Source organism: Mirounga leonina, unplaced genomic scaffold, assembly GCF_011800145.1.
Source record: "Mirounga leonina isolate KUSES-001 unplaced genomic scaffold, KU_Mleo_1.0 Mir_154, whole genome shotgun sequence".
In the NCBI taxonomy this organism is placed as follows: domain Eukaryota; kingdom Metazoa; phylum Chordata; class Mammalia; order Carnivora; family Phocidae; genus Mirounga; species Mirounga leonina.
The window spans coordinates 44,942,115-44,958,492 of record NW_023270389.1 but is presented as its reverse complement, the minus strand read 5'-3'; the positions used below and the strand labels follow the sequence as shown (position 1 = coordinate 44,958,492).

Here is a 16,378-nt window from a genome sequence, read left to right as displayed (position 1 = left end):
CTTCCTTCCTTCCTTCCTTCCTTCCTTCCTTCCTTCCTTCCTTCCTTTCTTTCTTTCTTTCTTTCTTCTTTCTTTTTTAGAGAGAGAGAGCAGGGGAGGGACAGAGGGAAAGAGAAAGAGAGACTCTTAAGTAGGCTTCACGCCCAGTACAGAGCCTGAGATGGGGCTCAATTTCATGATCCTGAGATCATGACCTGAGCCAAAAGCAAGAGTTGGACACTTAACCCACTTAGCCACCCAGGTGCCCCAATGGGATCGTTTTCTTAATTTCCCTTTCTCCTGCATTATTAGTGTAGAGAAATGCAACAGATTTCTGTACATTGATTTTGTATCCTGTAACCTTACTGAATTCATTTATCAGTTCTATCAGCTTTTGGTGGAATTTTTAGGGTTTTCTATATATAGCATCATGTCATCTGCAAACAGTGAAAGTTTGACTTCTCCCTTACCAATTCCGATGCCTTTTATTTCTTTTTGTTTTCTGATTGCTGTGGCTAGGAATTCCAGTACTCTGTTGAATGAAGGTGGCAAGAGCTGATATCCTTCTGTTGTTCTTGACCTTTGGAGAAAGCTATCAGTTTTTCCCCCCTGGGTATGGTGTTAGCTGTGGGTTTTTCATTTAAGGCCTTTATTATGTTGAGGTACATTCCCTCTAAATTAACACTTGATGGAGTTGCTGAGTTCCCTAAGTCTATTCTCATTTGTATAATTTTTTTTCTCACCAGCTTGATTGAGCTTGATTACTTTCCATTACTCTGTTTTCCAAGTCACTAATTCCTTCGTTTACTCTAGCCATCCAGTGTATTTTTTATTTCACTCATTGTGTCCCTCATTTCTGATTGGTTCTTTTTTTATCTCTTTGTTAAGGATCTCACTGATGTCCTTCACTCTTTTCTCAATACCAGTGAATATCTTGATGATCATTATTTTTCATTCTCTGTGAAGCATATTACTTATATCTGTTTTGTGCAGATGTCTTGCTGTGGTTTTGTCCTCTTCTTTTATTTGGGACATATTCCTCTGTCTTCTCATTTTGTGTAGCACTCTGTGTCTGTTTGTGTGTGTTAGGAAAGTCAACTACATCTCCTGCTCTTGAAAGTAGTGGACTGGGCGCCTGGGTGGCTCAGTCGTTAAGGGTCTGCCTTCGGCTCAGGTCATGATCTCAGCGTCCTGGGATCGAGCCCCACATCGGGCTCCCTGCTCGGCGGGAAGCCTGCTTCTCCCTCTCCCACTCCCCCTGCTTGTATTCCCTCTCTCACTGGGTCTCTCTCTGTCAAATAAATAAATAAAATCTTAAAAAAAAAAAAGTAGTGGACTTATGAAGAAGAGGTCCTATAGTGCCCTGCAATGTAGTGTCCCCTGTTCACCAGAACCTGGCACACACCTGTGTGTGTTGTGTGCCCTGCTGTTGTGTCCTGGCCCTTTTTCCTTCAGTCCAGTTGTCTGCAGAGGTTCTCTTTGTCTGTTATGGGCAGTGTTTCATCCCCAACCAGGGTGGGCTGTGAGGTTTTAATAAGATGTGCAGCAGTCTGCTTGCAGAATGAGACCTGCAGGGACTGGGGGCTGTGTGGGTGGGACACACAGTTTTCACAAAGTACACCTGGCTTCCAGAGGGCCTGCCGCAGCCACTGCCACTTGGACTGAGGCCCCGCAAAACACACAGGTCAGGAGACCAGGTGTTGGCAAGGTTTGTGTGGTCTTCTGGGGGAGGGTGCCTGCAGCCCTGAGACTGAGGCAGGCTTCGCTGGAGGGGGTGGGATTTGGTGTAAGCAAGTTAGGTAGTGAATGTCACTGGTTTCCACGGGTGGCCATGTGTTTATGCTGGGGGGCAGGGCAGGGAGATAGTGCCTGCCAGCTCATTTGTTTCTAGAGAAGTCCCTCATCCATCCCTATCCCTCTAGGACATGAGCTGAAATGAATAAACTACTCTCCGTCCCCTCTGTCCCAGGCATTTTTCAAATTGCTGCCTCTCTGCTGAATGGCTGTGGGCTCTTTGTCATGCTGTCTCTTTAAGGGCAGGGTCTTAGCTTCCTGTTGCCCTCCAGGCTCTCCCAGAACTGAGCCTACTGATTTTTAAAATCCCAGGCTTTCAGCCCCACTGGTTGTGAGAACTCATGAAATTCAGCCCCTCTCCCTTTCAAAGCCAAATTTACGGGTATCTGTCTTCGCTCTGTGGGCTCCCAGGTATGTTAATCTGGTTCTCTCCCGTTTCCACCCCAGTGGCTCCCTCCCCACGGCAGATGAGGATGCTGTCTGTTTTGCTTTCCACCGCATCTCTGCCCTTCCTACCCTCTTCAGTGTGGTCTCTTCTCTACCTTTAGTTGTGGAGTTTGTTCTTCCAGTCTTCAGGTTGTTTTCTGGGTTGTTTATGATGATGTGAGTGTTATCTAATTATATCCATGGGACGAGGTGAGCTTAGGGTCCTCTTGTTTCCACCTTCCCAACCTGGGAAATTTTTTCTTTTAACTCTTCTATCTTTTCTTTCAGAGGTAAGGTCCTTCCTTTGGAACTTACTTTTTTTTTTTTTTTACCAGCTTTATTTAGATATAATTGACAAAAACTGCGTAACTTTAAGGTGTACAACACATATCATTGATTTCATGTACATGTATAGTGAACTGACTACCACAATAAGATTAGTTAACACTTTCATCACCTCACAGTTACCTGTGTGTGTGTGTGATGAGAACATTTAAGATCTACTCTTAGTAAATTTCAATTATACAGTCTAACATTGTTAATTATAGTCACCACACTGTACATTATTAGATCCCCACACCATCTTATAACTGAAAGTTTATAGCCTTTTACCAACATCTCTTCATTTCCCCCACCCCCAGGTCTGGGCAAATACCAATCTACTCTGTTTCTATGAGTTCAGCTTTTTTAGATTTCACATATAAGTGAGATCATAAAGTATTTCTTTCTCTGTCTGATTTATTTTGTTAGTATAATGCCCTTAAGATTCATTCATGTTGTCACAAATTGCAGGGTTTCCCTCTTTCATGGCTGAATAATATTCTATTATATATGTACCACCTTTTTTTTTTTTTTTTTCAATTTTTCTTTTTTGAGTATAGTTGACACACAATGTTATATTAGTTTTAGGTGTACAACTTAGTGATTTTGACAAATTTATACATTATGCCACAAGTACAGCTACCATCTGTCCCATTACATCACTATTATAATACCATTGATTGTATTTCTTGTGCTAGGCCTTTTATTCCCATGACTTACTCATCCCATAACTGGAGGCCTATATCTCCCTCTCCCCTTCACCCATCTCCCCTTCCCTCTGGCAAACACCAGTTTTTCTCTGTATTTATAGGTCTGATTCTACTTTTTGTTTATTTGTGGGGGTTTAATTTTTTTTTTTTTTTTTTAGATTCCACTTGAGTGGAATCATATGGTATTTGTCTTTCTCAGTCTGACTTATTTCACTTAGTATAATACCCTCTAGGTCCATCCTTGTTGTCTTAAATGGTACAATCTAATCCTTTTTATGGCTGCATAATGTTCCATTATGTGTGCATATATATAAATACCACATTTTCCTTACCCATTCATCTATTGATAGACACTTAGGTTGCTTCCATATCTTGTCTATTGTAAGCAGTGCTGCAGTAAGCATAAGGGTGCATGTATCTTTTCAAATTAGTGTTTTTATATTCTTTGGGTAAATACCCAGAAGTGGAAATCGAAGAAAGTGAATGATAACCCAAGAATGGCCTGAGGGAAGTTAGTGGGAGAGTGTGATTTAAAATAACTGTTCTGGGGCTTAAGTGAACTGAACAGTCCATAGTGGAATATGGCCCCGATTTGGACAGTCTTTTCATGTCTTTGGCGTTTGGTTCTACTTTATAGATTTCCCTGATTGTTATTTTCCAACTTTCCTTTTTAAATTTGTCGTATTTTGTGTTTTTAAGTTACTTCATATTTTCTCGTTTCTTTTTTTAATAGTGTCCTATTCTTGTTTCAGAGATACAAAATCTAATCTTAGCTCTCTAAGAATATTGGTTATAGTTGGGTATATTTTTATTTAAGGGCAGATAGATTTTTTTTTTTAGTTTTTTGTATTGTTGTTTCTGTTATTTTGTTGTTTTAGTTCTTCTGTTTCCTAACAATTCCTCTTTCTGTGTTGTAATTTTGTTCTCTGTCATGGCAGATCTCAAATGGTCTTTGGTTGTCCACACTGAGTTTTTTGGAAGCACTGGAGTCAGGGCTTAGGGACGGATAGATTTTACTGTAATGAGAAGGCACCAGTCTGCCTTTTCACTAGGGGATCCCCCAGATGAAAATGAAATGTATTAGGTCTTTTCTCTTGGATTGGTTAAGTTTTTCTAGAGAAATTTTTGAATCTTCCATCAGTTTTCTAGGAACCGTATTGCGGAAGGAGACTTGGAAGGTCTTACCATTTATGATGTCTTTTACTTAATCCCTCTCTTTTCATAAATCTTACTCTCAACTGTGACTGATGCTTCTGGTTCCAGGTCCTCCATGGCTCAGCCTCACCCAAGATTAACTTCATTTTTTTGGAATGAGGAAGCACAGAAGTCTGATTGTGTGTATTAAAGAAGGAAATCTAGGGGTCTTAATAAGACCCCTTAAAAATTTTTAGCCAGACCTCTTTTTTGCACAACTGCCCTATACCCGTCTTTTAAGATGATCAGTACCTTCCATTCTCAGGTCTTTCTGGGGTCCCAGAACTATTGGGCTTGCTGTTTTATTGGTAGCCTGTCTGCCCATTTCAGGCTTAGCTTTAGCATTGTCTGGCCTGCTAAATCAGTTATCCCCTTGTGTACCTTATTTCCACTTCTAAAATTTTATTGACATCTCTTATCTTCTGTTACCTCTGCTCCCATTTTATTTATCCTTGGGTTTGACTTTTATTCCTTTGTTCTCATTGTAATGCTTTAAGAGACAGCAGAGATAAAGTACATGTTCAATCCATTGCATTTAAATAGAAGTCTCTGAATTATTTTTTAATTCCTCATCTGGAATTGTCTTCATAGCCTATATACCGATGACATGGACATACTAGTTTTCTTTCTTTACCCCTTCATTTTTTGCTACTGGTAACTTGAAATGATAGTCCTGACCTGTCAAAGAGGGAATTTGCTATTGCTGGCCTAGCACTGAGAAATCCTAGGCAAGGGGCTTGGGAAAAGACATACATTGATATGATGGGAGCATTTTGTAAATACATCAAGAAACAAACCGACTAATAAAAATTCATGTGCGTGCTGCCTACCTGTGGTAAGTGGGTGTAACTCTGACAGAACTATAAATTGCCCTAATTTGGGTAATACTATAGTATTATAATTTACTTATTTAATGGTTCCAGGGAAGACTTCTTGAATATATTCACATAATGTTGGAGGAACATAGTTCTTAACAAATCTAATATTAATGATAGTCTCACCCTTCTTTAAGGCTTATAGTTAAATAATACTGAAAAGTAGATCTAGTAAAAACAGTGAAGGAAGAAGCCTTCAAGTAAATCTAAAATAAGATCTCACATCTGTGCATTATCCCACTTAATTACATTGAGTAACAGTGATGTCCAATAGCAATAGGCTATATAGACCTATATCCCTACCACCATAATTCTGAGTTCTGGATATATCTAGGACTGATTGATCAGATCAGGCCATTTCAAGAAAGTGAATAATAACCCAAGAATGGCCTGAGGGAAGTTAGTGGGAGAGAGTGATTTAAAATAACTGTTCTAGGGCTTAGTGAACCAAACAGTCCGTAGTAGGATATTGCCCCATTTTGGAAACTAAGAATAATGGTAGTATTTCCTCAATTTCCTTGGGATTGTATCAGGCCTCTCACTGATCTTTTAAACTGAATTAAGATTCTTCTAGCCTGTATTAGATATATTTATATATCTAGGCTGAATATGAATCAAGCCTAGGGAGTAATTTGTTTTCTTCCCCTTTGCAGAAGTAACTAATGAGAAATGTATTTTGATGGGATGTTGGTTACATGGCTATATACATTTCTTAAAAACTCATCAACCTTTTCACATAACATGCATACATTTTATTGCATGTAAATTATACCCCCATCAGGTGATTTTAAATGGATATCTTGTGGACTTCTAAAGATTTTCTCCTACTTAAATTATTTCATGTACCGTAGTGACTAAAAGCTAGTAAAAGTTACGCCTCCAATAAGCCATTTGACATGGATTTCTGTGACTTCTCTTAAGCTTTAATTCTCTGATCTGGATAATTAAGATTTTAACAGTATCTGCTTCAGAGTTGTAAGGATTAAATTTTTTAAATGCATATAAAATACTTAGCATAATACCTGGCACATAGTAGATCCTCATTATGTAGTGGCTGCAAATTATTATAAATATAACAATTACTATTTACATTGTCATTTCTCCTTTGATTTCTCTTTTTATAATATTTTCACAGAAAACCCATATAGACAGCTGCCCTGTAACTGTCATGGAAGCATGCCTGGAAAGACAGCGATAGAACTTGGACCACTATGGTATGTGCTTAAACATAATAATATAAGATGGTCCCCAACTTGGGATTTTTCGACTTTATAGTGGTGCAGAGGCAGTACACATTCAACAGAAAGTGTATTTCAAATTTTGAATTTTGATCTTTTCCTAAGCTAGCAAAATGCGATAGTCTTCTCTCATGATATTGGGCAGTAACAGCAAGCCAGTCACACAGTCAGGAGGGTCAACAACCAGTACACTTACAACCATTTAGTTTTTCACTTTCAGTATAATATTCAGTAAATTACATGAACTAGTCAATACTTTATTATAAAATAGGCTTTGTGCTAGATGACTTTGCCCAACTGTTTGGTAATGAAAGTGTTTTCTGAGCATGTTTAAGGTGGGTTAGGCTAGGCTATGATGTTCAGTAAGTTAGTCTATTAAATACATTTTTTTTTTAAGATTTTTATTTGAGAGAGAGAGTGCGCACAAGCAGGGAGGAGGGGCACAGGGAGAGGGAGAAGCAGGCTCCCCGCTGAGCAAGGAGCCCAATGCGGGGCTCCATCCCAGGAGCCTGGCTGGGATCATGACCCAAGCTGAAGGCAGATGCTTAACTGATGGAGCCACCCAGGCGCCCTATTAAATGCATTTTCAATTTATTTTCATCTTACCTGGGTTTACATAATTCCATCGTAGGTTGAGGAAGATCTGTATCCAAAATTGATTTATATATTGATTTGATTGCTGATATTTGATTATGTGTAGTAAAAGACAAGCAAATTTCAATTTAATTTTTAAGTCTAGTCAAATAATTAGGACTCTTCTACCCCTATGAACCTGAGGTGTTTTTTGTTTTCAGATTTTTCTATACCATTATTCTCACAAGTTTGCAATAGTGCTAAGAGACCATGGGATCAAAGAGAAGCCTGGCTGATCTGCAAACTAGATAATTCATTTCTGAATAGTAAGAATGAGACTTTTTTCAGTTGACAGTTTGTAGAACTAGGGTGTGATTATGAAGTGATCACCATAACTTTTTATAGAAGAGTCAACTAATACAAGGTCTTCAAGAAATTAGTTTTAAGTGAGAAGGGCTTGTGAAAGTAAAAGTCTGCCTTTGTTTTAGGTAAAGCTATTTAGATGGGACTCAGCTGCAAATATTTAATGTGTTTTTTGCATCATTAGTAAACTAGCTATTGTGTTTTTAGTGACTTAAAGTTGAATTGTTTTTAATCAGAATCCTTACTTTTAGGTTGTTACTAGAGAGTCCGATAGAAATTTGAGATTCCTAACAATACTGTGACAAGAATCATTGCAGATTTGGGCGCCTGGGTGGCTCACTCGTTAACGTCTGCGTTCGGCTCAGGTCATGATCCCAGGGTCCTGGGATCGAGCCCCGCTTCGGGCTCCCTGCTCGGCAGGAAGTCTGCTTCTCCCTCTTCTACTCCCCCTGCTTGTGTTCCCTCTCTCGCTGGGTCTCTGTCAAATAAATAAAATCTTTAAAAACAAACAAACAGTGTTCATTGAAGTCTCTCTTTAGTGCTTTAACCCAAAATTATCTCGAAATTCCATTTTAGTAAATCTTACATTGATGATTCGTTTGACACTTTAAAATCATATATCCTTTCATTTATATTTGCTAGCCTAATAATATCTTTCATTGAGGATATACTTTGGACTAATGATTTTATGTGTGCTATCTCATTAATTCCCATAACAAGTGTGAGAAGTTTTTCTATTTTATGATGAGGAATAAGAGACTCAAAAGCACTAATTACTCAAGATTAGGTAGAAGTGGTGGAGCCAGGATGAGAATCCAGTTTTTATCTGACTTGGAATTTCATATTCTGTCTATTATACCTGCAATTCTCAAATGGGAAGCATATCAGACTTACCCTTGTGCCATGTTTTTAACAAAATCACCATTACAACATCTCATTCTCCTGTATCTACTCCTGCCCATTCCCACCCTACATGTACACATTGGATTAAGATTTTACTGACAGGAATATGCTTTATGAAAACTTCTGTATCACACTATGTGCCTATCTAGATTTATAGGCTTTTATAGGGCAAACACTGTATTTTATACTTTGGTATATCCTCCACGTCCCCATGTACAACAGGGCTATATACCTTACACTGTATATGAGGGTTCAATAAATTCTTCGTTGACTTTGAATGAAATTTCCATGAATAATCCCATTAATTTAGAGAACTAACATGATAAAAGGAGTGGGAAAATAGAAAATAATTTTAAATTAAATCAAATTCTTTAATTTCAGCATTTATTCCATCCTATAATTACATATCTTAGCTGTAGTTAAATTATATTTTTTTAATAGACATTTCTCTTACCCAGTTCTCTGTATTTTCTTTTTTTCAGGTCAAGTTCCCTTTTCAATACTGGATTCCTCAAAAGAATGCTATTTGAATCTTTTCACCATAGTCTGGATGACATTCAGACCCTAATAAAGACATTAATCTTTGAATCAGAGTGTACTCCTCAAAGTCAGTTTTCAGTTCATGCACCTTCAAATCTCAACAAGCAAGGTGACTAATTTATATTCAGGGCCTGAATGAATTAACAATTTTATTAAGATACGTATATATGTATTTTTTCCCCTAACTTTAGTAGATTAAAAAAACTAAAAGTCTGTTGTGATTTTATTACCCTATATCTGCTTTCTAGAAAGAAAAACCTAGTGTGGCCAAAAATTTTCATAATATCCATTGAGACACGGAGGCTGTTTACACTTACTACTCATTAAAGCTGTTTTTTGTCCTTTATTTTCTTTAGTATAAATAGGCTTTTGTAGTTTTATCGGGCTACTGATACAAGGGTGGAACTATTAGACATTCTAGTATTCTCATAAGTCATTAGAAGCAGCAGTTATTGTTAGATAGTTAAAAAAAAATTCTTACAATCTTTTTACACAGAATCTCATATTTCATAAAAGCAATGTGGATAGAATTTATAGAATTTAATAAGCTTTTATTTAAACTTTGAATTGTTCTTAATGTTATCCTGTAAAATATTTTGTTATTCCCGTTTTATTTTAGAAGAATATGGTGTGTTTATTAAAACTACAGATGATACCACAACAGATAATTACACTGCACAAGGTATGTATGTGTGTGTATATATGTAAGTATGTATTTATCAGGGCAAAAACACAGGTAGTAAAAGGGTAGGAAGAGAAGAGGTTGCTTTGGTGGCCGACTCTAAAATGCTTTTTCATTATACAGAAAATATAATTAGAGTAAAACTTGTTTATCTGGCATTTGCACTGTTCACAATTTCTATTAACATGTATCTGTTCACATCTCTAATATATGATGATCCGCTTGAAAGAACTTTAAGACCTTGAAGAACCATGTGAACCAAATTAAAACCAAATTATATTCGATAGCTATAGATTGTTTTATTCTAATTCTTTAAACTTTCTCATCAGCATATGATTTATTATTTTTAATATTTTATTTATGTATTTAGTTGTTTGAGAGAACGAGCAGAGGGACAGAGAGAACAGCAGACTCCCTGCTGAGCAGGAAGCCTGATGCTGGGCTCGATCCCATGACCTGGAGATCATGACCTGAGCCGAAGGCAGACGCTTAACTGACTGAGCAAACCAAGTGTCCCTCAACATATGATTTATAATAATTCCATTAATTAACTAGACGACCCTGTTCCCTAGCCATAAGAATTTACTGTATGGCCTTATAATTTCAGATGTGTGCATGTACACTTTAAAATACGGTTATATTAGGCATTGCAAGTTTCCTTTCAAAAGGATTTTAAGATTTATATAAAATGTCAGTGCCTTAATGTCTAAGGTTTTGTTTCGCGCGTTTTTTTTTAAGTTATTTATTTATTTATTTGACAGAGAGACACAGTGAGAGAGGGAACACACAAGCCAGGGGAGTGGGAGAGAGGGAGAAGCAGGCCTCCCGCAGAGCAGGGAGCCCAACGTGGGGCTCGATCCCAGGACGCTGGGATCATGACCTGAGCCGAAGGCAGTCGCTTAATGACTGAGCCACCCAGGCACCCCATTTGTTTTGCTTTTTAAAAGACAACTTAGGGGGTGCCTGGGTGGCTCAGTCGTTAGGCGTCTGCCTTTGGCTCAGGTCATGATCCCAGGGTCCTGGGATTGAGCCCCGCGTTGGGCTCCCTGCTCAGCGGGAAGCCTGCTTCTCTCTCTCCCTCTCCTCCCTGCTTGTGTTCCCTCTCTCGCTGTGTCTGTCAAATCAGTAACATCTTAAAAAAATAAAAGACAACTTAGGGGCTTCTGGGTGGCACAGTCAGGCATCTGACTCTTGGTTTCAGCTGAGGTCATGATTTCAGGGTCATGAGATCAAGCGCCACGTCAGGCTCTGCACTCAGCATGAAGTCAACTTGAGCTTCTGTCTGTCTCTGCTCCTCCCGCTTGTGCAATCTCTCTAAAATAAGCAAATAAATTTTAAAAAATTATTAAAAGACAACTTGGACTTTAGTGGGGTTTTTTTTTAAGATTTTTTTATTTTTGGGGGGTCACAAGAGACATGGGGCTCCATCCCAAGACCCTGAAATCATGACCTGAGCCGAAGACAGACACTTAACCGACTGAGCCACCCAGGTACCCTCCAAATTGAAAGAGCAGAGGAATAGAATTATAAGCTGTAATTTTTAATAGTTGCTCAACATTTTAGAGTTGATATTCGAAGACAAGAAAACTTCAACTCCTTTTGATAGTATATGGTTTAGGGGCGCCAGGATGGCTCAGTGGTTTGAGTGTCTGACTCTTGGTTTCGGCTCAGGTCATCTCAGGGTCATGAGTTCGAGCCCCATGTCAGGCTCCACACTCAGCATGAAGTCTGCTTGAGATTCTCTCTCAGCCCTTCCCCCTGCTCTCTCTCTCCAATAAATCTTTAAAAAAATATATATGGTTTAATAACTACTATATGCTCTTTCCAAGAGTAATGTTCAATTGGCATCTTCAACTAGTTTTCTAACATTCAAATCACCTAAAATGGTTTCTTCTACTTAATTTCTCTGTTGGAGGGAAAAGGTTATGGTACATTGCAAAAAGCATTAGACTTAAGAGCATCATTTTACTTCTTTTTATTGTATAACTTCAGCCAGGCCACTCACCTTCAGCAAAGGTGTCTTAAATCCTTTTTAGAGTAAGGTAAAACATAAGTTTTAAAATCTTTAAAGTCTCTGAGCCTTTTTTATATATAGATTAATCTCTATGAATTGTTCTATAGCTCTAAAATTATTATTCTAAGACTGATCAACATTTAAACCTTTCATGATAAAAAATATCAGGCCAGGGGCGCCTGGGTGGCTCAGTCATTAAGCGTCTGCCTTCGGCTCAGGTCATCTCAGGGTCCTGGGATCGAGCCCCGCATCGGGCTCCCTGCTCAGCGGGGAGTCTGCTTCTCCCTCTCCCACTCTCCCTGCTTGTGTTCCCTCGCTCGCTGTGTCTCTGTCAAATAAATAAATAAAAATCTTAAAAAAAAAAAAAAATCAGGCCAAAAATAGTCATTATAAAGGTACTATATCTGATTTTGTGTATATGTGTATGTTTCAGGAAAGAGAAAAGGTAATGAAACAATCACAACTTTAGCCAAAAGGCAGAAGACTGATGTCAGTACTGAACATCCTCCCTTTTATTACAACATCCACAGACACAGCATTAAAGGAATGAATATGCCAAAGTAAGACAGCCAGTGAATGGCAAAATGTATATTTCATACTTTAATGACACTGTGATTTAAATAAGATGCAGAATCTAATTTTTTTTTTTCCTTTCCTTGCGGCAGGTTGAAAAAGTTTTTGTGCTATCTTTCTCAAGCAGGCTTTCGAGTAAGCCGGACTCATTTTGACCCAATGGGTGTTCGTACAGATGCACCTCTGATGCAGTTTAAGTCCATCCTTTTGAAGTACAGCACCCCTACCTATACTGGAGGACAGTCGGAGGGCCATGTCCAGTCAGCATCCGAAGATACAGTAGCTGACAGGGTTGAAATGTCAGTGAATGACAAAGCAGAAGCAAACAGTTGCAGAAGATGGTAAATGTAGAGAAGAGTTACTCAGATGTCTGTATAGATGGCCTAATCTCTATACCAACTGTAGTTTTTTCTATTCTTTCAATTCAGTGGTGTAAAAATAAAAAACAGTGCTGTTTTCATTCAGAAAATTAGCAGTCTCTAACTTAGTTTGGGAGCTATGCTTTCCAGGTTTTTCTTACTGTAAAGAAAACTTAAAATTTTAATGAAAACATTTCATATGAAGCCAAGTTTATGACTGAGATCACCCTACCATTTAGTAATGCAGAAAACCTTCACTTGCAAAGTGTTTGGAATTTTATGTCTGTTATGGAAGCCATCCTTTACTGTTCTTAATCACATGTCTACTTAAAGTGATTCATCTTTGTTTTTCTGTTTGTAGCACACAAAATGAAGCCAGAAGCCTTTCACTTATGAAATTACCCTGAATAGAACAATGTCCTTTCATATCACTAATGCTGTTTCACAATTACGAAGCTAAAATGTGTTCCCAATTTTAAGAAATCATACTTCTTTCCACATTCTAACTTACTACTAGCTTTTGAGAATTTAAATACTTGCCTGAGATAGAAATACATTTTTCTTTTAAGTTAGGTCTAGATGACTCAAGTCAGAGTAAGAGTTTGTCAACGTAAATTGAGACCACTGTTCTAATATAGTAATTGTTCATAAGCACTGAAATTCTGGAGAGTTTTTACTGTAAATTAAATTGGGTGATCTCAAGTGCCTCAGTTAATGCACGTACAATATTCATTTGCTTGGTTGTGCTACCTCTCAGAAGTAAAACTTATCAGCGTATGAGCTTTTGAAGTGAGGATTTTTGGGGGTGGGGGTGGGGAGGGATAGATTTGTTTTGTTTTCGGTGTGTGTATGTGCTCATTTTTTTTTTTGTATAAGTAGCCCAGGCTAACATGACTATGAAAATTAGTAGAAACTCCATTTAATAAATATTGTTCTTGCTTCATTTGAATGTAAGAGTTTGGATAAAAGGACTTGGTATAGAGTTTAGATTTTTCTCAAGGACTTAATCCCTATTTACCCTTAAGTATTTCTTAGAGGAAGTAACTTTTTACAAGTATTATTGGCTGGGGGGATGGAAGAGGGAGTTAGAACTGAAAGGTCTTAATAAACTATATAAGAAAAAAAGCAAGGACGCCTGGATGGCTCAGTCGGTTAAGCATCTGCCTTTGGCTCAGGTCGTGATCCCAGGGTCCTGGGGCCGAGCCCCACATCAGGCTCCCTGCTCAGCTGGGAACCTGCTTCTCCCTTTCCCTCTGCCTGCTGTCCTGCTCATGCTTGCTCACTCTTTGAGATAAATAAAATCTTAAAAACAAAAACACACCCATGACATACACAAAAATCCAGGGAGTGGGGCGCCTGGGTGGCTCAGTTGGTTGGGCGACTGCCTTCAGCTCAGGTCATGATCCTGGAGTCCCTGGCTCGAGTCCCGCCTCGGGCTCCCTGCTCGGCAGGTAGTCTGCTTCTCCCACTGACCCTCCCCCCTCTCATGTGCTCTCTCTCATTCTCTCTCAAATAAATAAATAAAATCTTAAAAAAAAATCCAGGGAGAGAGGTTAACATAGTATATTAGCAGAAATAAAAAAAAAAACTGTTATTACAGCATAGTTCTAGCAGGATATTTCTTCTTTTCTCCCATTAACAGAATCATGTTTTATTAAAGGAATAGGTGAAGCGCAAGTTAGTTTCTAGAATGACCATAAAAAAACTAATTCCTGCCCATTCAAATTATTACTCACAAATGAGCACAAAAAGAAAAGTTACTAGTTACTTTGGTTTATATAGTTAAAAATTACTATAAATCCAGAATTCAAACCACATGGACCATCTGATTTAATACATATTGTTAAATTGAATATCAGTCTCAAAGTTTGCTAAATGCTTATCAGCATAACATTTTGATCAGTGATAAAGTTGGGTTTTGTGCCAGGAGCCTAATTTGATATCAAAATGTATTAATTACTGTTATTTAAAATACATGTATTAATTTCACATACACAGGCAAATTTTCCAAAGAAGGTATGGTGGGAAGTAGTTAAGAACTCTGTTGAGGTAACGTATCAACCTACAGAGGAAATAATTTTAGAATTCCAAATAATGCCACATTAGCACCTTGTTCCTTTCCATAACAACTGTATTAGTTTGGGACACACAAATGTTGACTGCATTGTAAAGTAACATGAATGTATCCCTCCATTAAAATTTGATTAACACAAGAAACCAGTTTTTACTCTACCATCAGGAAACCAGTGTGTTGCTAGTTGCTTACATTACTACTCTAACCATACACTTGGGATATAGTAGGAGAAGGAAAGAAGAAATGGGTTTGGGAGCCAATGTGGTGGAATTGCATTAAAACTCCATTTATCACTTGAGTTCAGTCAGACTCCACTCTGAATAAATGTATGATGATGTTCTGGTTTCCAGAAAGCAGAAGTGGAGACCAGTTTAGTAATCCCAAAGGCCTAGGAATCTCTTTCCTCAGTGCATTATTGTTCTGGTAAATGGCCACAAGTTACTTTGGAGAAGGCTAAGAGGAAGATACATATTACATCTTTGTGATGTTATGGCAGGGTCCTTTACCAAAGTGCTCTGGGAATATGAATTAAATCAGGCCTGGGAATTGCTAAGGGATCATGACTAATATAATGGCTCCAGATGTCCATCGACAGATAAATGGATAAAGATGATGTGGTATGGGGACGCCTGGGTGGCTCAGTCAGTTAAGCGTCTGGCTTCGGCTCAGGTCATGATCCCAGCATCCTGTGATTAAGTCCAGCATCAGGCTCCTTGCTACACGGGGAGCCTGCTTCTCCCTCTGCCTGCCGCTCCCCCTGCTTGTGCTTGCTCTCTCTCCCACTCTCTGACAAATCTTAAAAAAAAAAAAAAAAAAAGATGTGGGATGTGTGTGTATGTGTATATATACACACACACAATGGAAGTGTATACACACACACACACAATGGACTACTACTCAGCCATCAAAAAAAATGAATCTTGCCATTTGCAATGACATGGATGGAAGTAGAGGGTATTATGCTAAGCAAAATAAGTCAATCAGAGAAAGACAATGATCATATGATCTCATGTGAAACTTAAGAAACAAAACAGCATCATAGGGAAAGAGAGGAAAAAATAAAACAAGACAAAATCAGGGAGATAAACCTTAAGAGACTCTTAATCATAGGAAACAAACTGAGGGTTGCTGGAGGGGGAGGTGGGGGGGATGGGGTAACTGGGTGATGACATTAAGGAGGGCACGTGATGTAATCACCACTGGGTATTACAAAAGACTGATGAATCACTGACCTCTACCTCTGAAACTAGTAATACATTATATTTTAATTGAATTTAAATATTTTTTTAAAATAATTTAAAAACATAGTGGCTCAGGTTAGACCTGTAGTTTTCAGTTATATAAATCAAATAGGATCACTGGCCCTTTGATTCACATAATCAATTAGCCAAGGCCAAAAAACTCCCTGTCGGACTATACTGATCATCCTGTCAGTCTTACTGCCTATTACAGTAACTAAAATTATGTCCACCTTTCTGGTCTAGCAGCTAAGGGAACTAGGTTTCTGACACAGTGCTGCCTGGGCAATGCCCACTGAATAAGGAGAGCCATTGCAACAGAAGCATCTTCTACAGCATCCCTGGCCAATCGACATCCTATAAAGCTTTTCAAGGATGCTCTGCTCACCACCGTATTTCCCAATGCCTATGTAAACAGTTGACCAGGCTCTCATAAGATCTATAGTGAGACTGTGGGTGAGCAGATCACCTAATAATACATCCTCTCCAACATTCCTCTAAGTCTTTGATTTCCTTTCTCTA

The 16,378-nt window shown here is 38.4% G+C and overlaps 1 protein-coding gene across 2 annotated transcripts in view; it reads left to right on the top strand.

The window, feature by feature from the left end:
- The window catches only part of TRMT1L (tRNA methyltransferase 1 like), a 51,244-nt gene extending 38,635 nt beyond the window's left edge, over positions 1 to 12,609 (top strand). For both annotated transcript variants that reach the window (XM_035010666.1, XM_035010667.1), the window contains exons 11-15: positions 6,435 to 6,513; positions 8,859 to 9,025; positions 9,536 to 9,598; positions 12,046 to 12,172; positions 12,278 to 12,609. In XM_035010666.1, the coding sequence (XP_034866557.1) occupies positions 6,435 to 6,513; positions 8,859 to 9,025; positions 9,536 to 9,598; positions 12,046 to 12,172; positions 12,278 to 12,530 (689 nt within the window). In that variant the 3' untranslated portion in view covers positions 12,531 to 12,609. The remainder of the gene's footprint in view (positions 1 to 6,434; positions 6,514 to 8,858; positions 9,026 to 9,535; positions 9,599 to 12,045; positions 12,173 to 12,277) is intronic.
- The last annotated feature ends 3,769 nt before the right edge of the window (positions 12,610 to 16,378 follow it).